We start from the raw sequence: 8590 nt of genomic DNA, 5'->3' as shown, positions 1-8590 counted from the left end.
CTTCTGGTGTTTTATTATCCCAGGTCTTTTTGCTTTGTGCTTGTGACCCGTACCAAAGACTCAATTTAAAGTCCAGGAGCGGATGTAAACGTGCCTGCAAGAGAAGCAGAAACCACTTAACGGATGACATCACTGCACCTTGGAGAATTGTTCCTCCAGCCCAGTTGAATTTTTTCTCAGTGCCACTTTGGTTCACACATTTATTTTTCAAAATAAGTGTAAATGTTACAGTTCATCACCTAAGAAACATATTTACAGGATTTTGAACACAAATAAATAAGCTTGTACAGAATATAGTAGAAAGAAACGGTAAATGGTCTACAATGTACAGCAGCTTTGGCTACTAAAAATTCATTTTCCAAAAAAATCTCAAACTAGAGTTAAGTATTAATAAATAAAGCTATGTGAAAAAATAAATAAGGTACTCTTCTCTACTTTTTTTAAGCTGCTTTGTTTTTTTTTACACGTAGAAGAACAAAGAATTGCGTAAGCTTTTACAGTCACCGCTTCATTTTAAAGCACATACTCTTGATTAAAACAGATACACAGATCTACTCAGTTGCTAAAACACATTATGAATTGGTCTCCGACCAATTTTGGCATCAAATATATCTTTGTATCGAGATATTGGCAATGGACTCTGATCCGAAACACGTTGCTTTGAAACCCCAACATATTTCATAACGCTTCTCAGATACTGTCCGACCACATACCGATCAGACTGATATGGAGAATCTAGCTGCAACAGCATGTTCGCTTGAGTGGTTTAACATCTCTGTGTCCTTAATACGCCTATCAAATCCCTGATTAGGGCCTTTATCCCACCAAGAATCCCGCAGTGGGCTTTCTAAAACACTGGCTCTAAAGAAAGTGCTACGTTTCTAATATGCTCTGATGTTGCAACATGTACCACTGTGTACAGATGCTAGCAAGCTACTCTTACAAATCACGTAATTTTCTCTTATTTGAAGAGCTAATGAGAACGGCACAACACGATCTCAGTAACAATGAGGGATTTTTCTTTTTTTCCTGATACGGGCTTATGGTTGTTAACCAACTGCAAGACATCAACAGAGAAATTAGTTAAGGCTATAAAATTAAGGCTTTTAAAAGAATTACTACTAACAATCACTTGCAAGTAAGAACAGTAGCTCCCTACACACACACACAAACACACACAGCTGTGAATGAAGATGTGAAGAGAGGCATGGTATCAAAGACATTCCTTACAGGCCCAGATGAAGTCTGGCACCCTTTTGTCTCACCTGCTATCAATAAAATAACATTCTAGCTGGATGAAGATCACTCTGAGATTTGGGAGTTGGAGTGGCAGATTCCTGTGGAAAGAGCCAAAATCAGATGAGGCTGGGTCCGAAGATTATGACTCTTGGCTAATATAACGAAGACAAGTCTAGACACATTTCACACAATTCCCAAACCGGGTGTTTTTTTTGCATAAAAGCAGTTTGTTATCAGACTTGACTGGAATGAAAGAAATAATGCTGGGATATGTGTCCTTCCTGTCATTGATTTTGGCAGGTGGGTGTTTAGACTACTATTTTTAAAATGTTCCACTCTGGCCCCACATAGACACCCACTCTAAAAGCAAAGAGTGGGCAAGGAAAACACAATATCTAGTAAAAAGGCTTTAGAAGTTAAAAAAAAAACATGGAAATCACACATTGAAAAGCAGGGGTTTGGATCTGGAGGTCAATATGAAGCCTACGGACTTGTTTCGATTTGGATGCAGAAACCAATTTCGATCCAGCTGGATTAAAAGTTCCTTTGGCCTCCCTGCTAATGACAATGATTACAACCACAATGAAGCACTGCTTAAGAGGGCAGCACCTATGCTCCCTTTAAACTACTGCCCAAACCCCTGTCCTAAAGCTTTTTATGCTCCTCTTATTGCCCCAAAGTTCCAGTTCCAAAGGAGGCAATAATAAGCAGGTATATTACAGTGTTCACAGTCAAAGTCTGGTTTTCACAGAGAAATCTGTCTGGTTGCCGCATTCTTCCGTGCTTTTATATGTCCACCCGTCCATCTACCTCACAGAAAGTCCCTTCGCCCGAGCGTTCAAATACAGAAGAATGAGGGCATAAAATGTAAGAGTCAGTGGTAACTTGCTTAGTCTTGAAGAGCATCCTTGTTTTTACTGTCACACAGAGAATGGTGGGAAGAAGGCAGCACCCAAGGTGTGTGTGCTGTTACATTAACCACCTTGGATGCAACAGAAACGAGAGGGATGTGCCAGACAGCTCTGATCTGCAGAGTCTGAGGGGTGTTTTTTTGTTCGTTTTTTAGCATGGCGTCCAGTCATTGCCCATGCTCAGTTTGGCCCTGGGGATGGTCAACTTTTCCGTACAGGGGGAGCTCATTTCTGGAGAGAAGTGAATGATGCCGCAGTCGTTCTTCACGTTGTGAAATTTGTTGTCTTTCGAAGGCTCCATGTAGACCACTGAATTCTTGTTGACGTGCTTCTTCAGGATCACTGTCTGTGGTGCAAAAGGACCAAAATCATTGGTTGGTAGATTACTGCTGTAGTTCAGATCATAGCTAATAAGCAGTGACAGGTTGCCATGTTGCACCTGTTTGCACTAAAAATAATACACTGCTAAAAAGAAAAAAATGAAAGGAACACTCAGTTCCACTTCTGTGACATTGATCTGGTCAGTTATGTAGCAGAGGGGGTTGTTAATTGCTTCCAGCTGCTTTGGTGTTAATGAAATTCACAACAGGTGCACTGTAGTGTCCCCAAACAGGCTGGATGCCACCGACATTTTCCCTCCTCAACTTTTCCTACGGTTTTCTTTTTTCGCCTGTTTTGCACTTTGGCTGAGTCAGTGTCTCTGCTGGCAGGAGATACCTGAACCCTACAGAGGTTGCACAGGTACTCCAACTCCTCCAGGATGGGACAGCAGTACTTGCCATTGCCAGAAGGTTTGCTGTGTCTCCCAGCACAGTCTCATGAACATGGAAGAGCTTCAGAGACAGACAGTTACTCTAGGAGAGCTGGATAAGGCCATAGAAGGCCTTCAACCCACTAGCACGACCGGTATCTGCTCCTTTGTGCAAGGAGGAACGGGACGAGCACTGCCAGAGCTACAAAATGACCTCCAGCAGACCACTGGTGTGAAGGTCTCTGGCTAAACAATCAGAAACAGACTTCATGAGAGTGGCTTGCAGGTCTGACATCCTCTAGTAGGATCACTGCCCAACAGCGTCGGCCCTGACTGGCACTTGCCATAGAATACCAGAATTGGCAAGTCCCACAACTGGTGGAGTTGCTGCAGTGAGATTTCATCAAAGTGGACTAGCCTGGTGAATCATTTCTTCTGGGTGTCTTTGAATTCATCTCAGTGTAGATTGTTAATTTTCATTTCCACCAAACAATGTGGCATCCTTTTGTTCCCAACACGTTAGCCAGTCCATATTAGTGCAAATATCAACATGATTTTTTTTTACCATTGAGTTCTGATGTTTTCATTTCTTGCAGTGTAGAATCAGCTACCACAGTCACATTTCATGGTAGAGACTTTATGAACGACCTGATCGTGTTTCATTTGAAAGAATCCTAAAGTCGTGTCGACCTCAGCAAGAGACTTCTCACCTTCTTTGGCGCACTGTAGCAAGACATCTGCACCCACTTCTTCTTCTTATTGATGAGTAGCGCCACGATGAGAAAGATCACGATGGCTAAGAGGAGACCTGCCAGGATCCAGGCGGCTGATTGGTAGATGAGAGCCATCTCTGTTTGGCTGGGGTAATTCTCACCCGAACGTGGCTCATCTGTGGAACAAAGACAACATTTATTTTGAATATTTATCCCAATGACAGCGTGCTCGTTATGGAGCCAGCACTATGTACCAACTCTAAATTGAAAACAGGTCTTTTTTTTCTGTTGTTGTTGACTTCATTGTATCGCCCCTCAAACGCTAACGCTGAAGAATTAACTCCTGTTCCATGGAGATCATGTTTTGCTTATGCCCATTCATCATTACTGTTTACTTCAACATGAGTTAGTATATATTTCATTCATTTATCAAGTTGTTCCTAACACACTCTATTAGTATAAACACTCACTGGGATTGGCAGCAGAGTATAGCAAATATGCCAAATTACTCATGTATGGTTACTACTGTAGTGCACTAAAGGAACTGGGGAGTGGACGTCAGTGGAGACGGCTGTGGGGGGGAGAAGTCTGTAAAAGCAGGTACCTGTAACAGCAATGATGGGCGGCACAGTGACAGTGGTGAGCCACACCGCACTCTCCGCTGTCGTGGTAACTCTCGCCTTGGGGCGGCTTGTCGACACTATCACCGGCACTGATGTCGTCATTTCTTTTCAGACAGGAACAAGAAATGAGATCCATTACAAATATGAATGGTGTAACGCAATAAAAAAGGCATAAATATGTCTAACCATGAGTAAGTGTATAGACTCCCTTGTGTTTCAGCTGTGTCTGCTTTAAAAAAAAGACAGAGCATTTTTCCTCTGGGCATATCACGAAAACAAAGGCCCTGGTAAAATATGGAGGTGAACAATGGAAGCCTATGCTGAGGGTTTCCTCTATAGGAAAAGCTGACATGGAACTTTGCCTTCCTGTGCCACTGCAGAGGAAACGTGAATGTGCAGATGCTCGAGGAATGTTTATGCTCGGAGCAGGCAGAGTATGTGTGTGTGCGCATGTGTCACATGGAATATTTTGCAAGTGACGGTGTTTGCCTATGTAGCGCCAGAGTGGCTACGACTAATGAACAAACACACAAACGGTCCAGACGCTGGCATTCCCTCAGCTCCTCCCTCCTTTTTGACGTGCAGGGTTATGAATTACTCTTTTCCCCCATCAACAAGCTTTTCACTTTGACTAGAAGTGTTATGTAAACTTTAATTTTAGAATAGAATATAAGCTCATGTTTTAGGTAGTATAATAAAAAACAATCAAAGCTGGGTCTAAAGACAAATTTGGCACCAACGTTTTAAAACTCTAACCGCTCTAACCACTCACCGAGACAGTGTGGGCAGCACTGGCCCTTGCGTAAAACAGGCACCCTGCATTTGGCAGCTGGACAGTGCTGAGAGAAACACTGAATAGTGCCGTTGTTGCAGGTGCAGCTGGTGCAGACGTTGGCCTTCCAGGAGTCTCCAGCTAGCAGCACGTCTCCATCGCTGGTTATGCAGTACTCCTGCTGGCTGTTGTTCACTGGCAGGAGGGGCGTCTCTTCTGCACACAGGGGAATAAGTTAATGAAAAAGCATAAAGTTACACTGCATTACAGCTCTTTCCTCTCTTAACTGGACTTGGTAATGTCGGGTTACAGCGTGCTTCTACACGTTTCTAATATGCTCTGCTCCTAAATGACGACTGTATTTAACCCTGCTATTGAACAGATCAGTCAACAAGTTGTTAGGTCTTCAGAGTTGTGTTCAGATGTAGAACGTGTGCATATGAATATCTATAACAGATGTTCAACCTAAACCCTGCTGAAAAAGAGATCTATGGCTTTTTCATGATCCTGAGTTAGCTTGTCCACACAGCGCTACTCTAATGTACACATACATCACAGGGCTTGTTGTGAGATTTGTATTATTCCCACATTCCTGGTGACCAGACCCATACATATATCAAAGCCTGGCCTTGACAATCTGCTTTTGTTGCAGGCAGATGCAGTGATAAGGCAGACCGGCATTCTCAAGGAGCAGCTCTCAGGCTGCAGTCATGCATTGCTGATTTGTGAGCCTCATGCTGGGGAGTGCTCGGGACACATTGTTTATGAGTTTGTGAGGGAATTGTTTGGGTGCACTTGTAAATAAAATATGCGTGCGGTTATGCATTTTGTAGACGTTCTCGTGACCGGAGAGCTAGCATAGATTTGGCGAGATCAGTTGCATTCTTGCCCGTCCAATAATAGAGTTAGAAGCGCCTCCAGTGTGGGCCGAAGGGTAAAAAGCAGAACACATGTGCTGCCGCTGGCCTCGAGGATCTCTGCGTAAACCCTACCGGTCTTGGCTGGTTTCTTTATGAGCCTGTGTGCCTGACATAAAACTGCCCAACAGAGTGCAACGTGCAAGACCTTCCAAAACCACATGCTGGTAGAACACTGAAAACAGCTTTACAGCTCCCTGCCTACCATCCAAACCTGTGATGACACATTTGAAAATATTCTAAAATATTTTAATTATATAGAACTTATTTAATTTGAATTACCTGCGCATACATGGCAGCAGGTGTCCTTGTTCCTGATCGGCGCTTGGCAAAGAGCTGGGGGACACAGTTCGGTGTCACACAGGACGCGTCCCTTCCTGCAGGTGCAGCGCGTGCATTCGTCCAGGTTCCAGGTCTCCCCCTCCACATAAAACTCTCCCCCAGGTGCTCTGCACACCACCATGTCCATCCCCTCAGGCTGACCACTGCCAGAGTCGTCTACAGCAGGAGAAGACGAAACATTCATTCATTCGGCCTTTAACAACAGCTGCTACATGACACAGTGAAACAATTATCTTATCTATATATATATATATATATATATATATATATAACACCCAGCACACCCCTGCGGGCGGTTTATCCTTCAAGCTCGGGTCCTCTACCAGAGGCCTGGGAGCTTGAGGGTCCTGCGCAGTATCTTAGCTGTTCCCAGGACTGCGCTCTTCTGGACAGAGATCTCCGATGTTATTCCCGGGATCTGCTGGAGCCACTCGCCTAGCTTGGGAGTCACCGCACCTAGTGCTCCGATTACCACGGGGACCACCGTTACCTTCACCCTCCACATCCTCTCGAGCTCTTCTCTGAGCCCTTGGTATTTCTCCAGCTTCTCGTGTTCCTTCTTCCTGATATTGCTGTCATTGGGAACTGCTACATCGATCACTACGGCCGTCTTCTTCTGTTTGTCTACCACCACTATGTCCGGTTGGTTAGCCACCACCATTTTGTCCGTCTGTATCTGGAAGTCCCACAGGATCTTAGCTCGGTCATTCTCCACCACCCTTGGGGGCATCTCCCATTTTGACCTCGGGACTTCCAGGTTATACTCGGCACAGATGTTCCTGCACACTATGCCGGCCACTTGGTTATGGCGTTCCATGTATGCCTTGCCTGCTAGCATCTTGCACCCTGCTGTTATGTGCTGGATTGTCTCTGGGGCATCTTTACACAGCCTGCACCTGGGGTCTTGCCTGGTGTGATAGACCCCAGCCTCTATGGATCTTGTACTCAGAGCTTGTTCTTGTGCTGCCATGATTAGTGCCTCTGTGCTGTCTTTCAGTCCAGCTTTGTCCAGCCACTGGTAGGATTTCTGGATATCAGCCACCTCCTCTATCTGCCGGTGGTACATACCGTGCAGGGGCCTGTCCTTCCATGATGGTTCCTCGTCTCCCTCCTCTTTCTTGGGTTTCTGCTGCCTGAGGTATTCACTGAGCACTCGGTCAGTTGGGGCCATCTTCCTAATGTATTCTTGGATGTTCGTTGTCTCATCCTGGACTGTGGTGCTGACACTCACCAGTCCCCGGCCCCCTTCCTTCCGCTTAGCGTACAGCCTCAGGGTGCTGGACTTGGGGTGAAACCCTCCATGCATGGTAAGGAGCTTTCTTGTCTTTATGTCAGTGGCTTCTATCTCCTCCTTTGGCCAGCCTATTACCCCAGCAGGGTACCTGATCACGGGCAGGGCGTACGTGTTGATGGCCCGGATCTTGTTCTTACCATTCAGCTGACTCCTCAGGACTTGCCTGACCCTCTGCAGGTACTTGGTGGTTGCAGCTTTTCTAGCGGCCTCTTCATGGTTCCCATATATATATATATATATATATATATATATATATATATATATATATATATATATATGAACAGAAGTTGCAAAAACAAAGATGCTATGGAGACCGTTGTCTATTAACCACTGTCACTGTCAACTAACTGATCTAATGAAAACATCTTCCTGTCCAACAGAGCAGCAGACATCTGCAAGATATTAGACTTTTTGTCCCCCTGACTTTAAAGTGTGCATAGCTTCTGAAAGTTGTAGACATTCCCCTTTAAATATTTGAAGAGCAAACTGAATCATTCCTCCATAAATATCCCTACACTTGAAGATTCGAGGCCAAAAAAAGAAAAAAACGCATCCTTTCCATTTTTAGAGAAACAGAGACGGTGTTTGCATGTTTAAGGGGCCAGAAAGTGCGAGATTTAAGAGCTAGATTCTGAGTCAAAGCTCTCTGCCTGCTGTGTGTGACTATATAACGTCACTGGAACTATTTCTGATCTCTAAAGTGTTTCATTTAAACCAATCTTTAGTCTTATTTTCTTAGTTTTGTACATTAATTTTAGTGATCACAACAACACCAGGAGTAAATGCTGAGATCTAGCAAGACAGCAAAAGACTTGAACGTGGCTGCACCCATAATGATGGTAATAAACTGTTATTGGACTGGAAAACTAGATGCGGGCAACTACAGCATGATTGAGAGACTTGAAAGTCTTTGTGTAAATAGGGATAATTGTTTTATATGAATAGCTTTGGGAATAACTGCACTATTCTCCCTTGTTTGGCTTTGCAAATATGTGCAACTAATAAGGAGGGTGGGTGGAAGGGATGTT

The 8590-nt window shown here is 44.3% G+C and overlaps 1 protein-coding gene across 5 annotated transcripts in view; it reads right to left on the bottom strand.

The window, feature by feature from the left end:
- Positions 1-889: 889 nt before the first annotated feature.
- Positions 890-8590, bottom strand: part of LOC309696160 (cysteine-rich motor neuron 1 protein) — a 68730-nt gene continuing 61029 nt past the window's right edge. For 4 of the 5 annotated variants that reach the window (XM_082517297.1, XM_082517294.1, XM_082517293.1 and 1 more), the window contains 5 exons: positions 6209-6424; positions 5010-5225; positions 4219-4341; positions 3612-3790; positions 890-2496 (listed from right to left, as the gene is read on the bottom strand). In XM_082517297.1, the coding sequence (XP_082373423.1) occupies positions 2302-2496; positions 3612-3790; positions 4219-4341; positions 5010-5225; positions 6209-6424 (929 nt within the window). In that variant the 3' untranslated portion in view covers positions 890-2301. The remainder of the gene's footprint in view (positions 2497-3611; positions 3791-4218; positions 4342-5009; positions 5226-6208; positions 6425-8590) is intronic. The other variant, XM_082517295.1, reaches the window with a different exon arrangement.

The sequence above is a fragment of the Aulonocara stuartgranti genome, assembly GCF_965226115.1.
Source record: "Aulonocara stuartgranti genome assembly, chromosome: 19".
Classification (NCBI taxonomy): domain Eukaryota; kingdom Metazoa; phylum Chordata; class Actinopteri; order Cichliformes; family Cichlidae; genus Aulonocara; species Aulonocara stuartgranti.
Note: the sequence above shows the minus strand (reverse complement) of the source record. Positions and strands in the feature narration are given on the sequence as shown.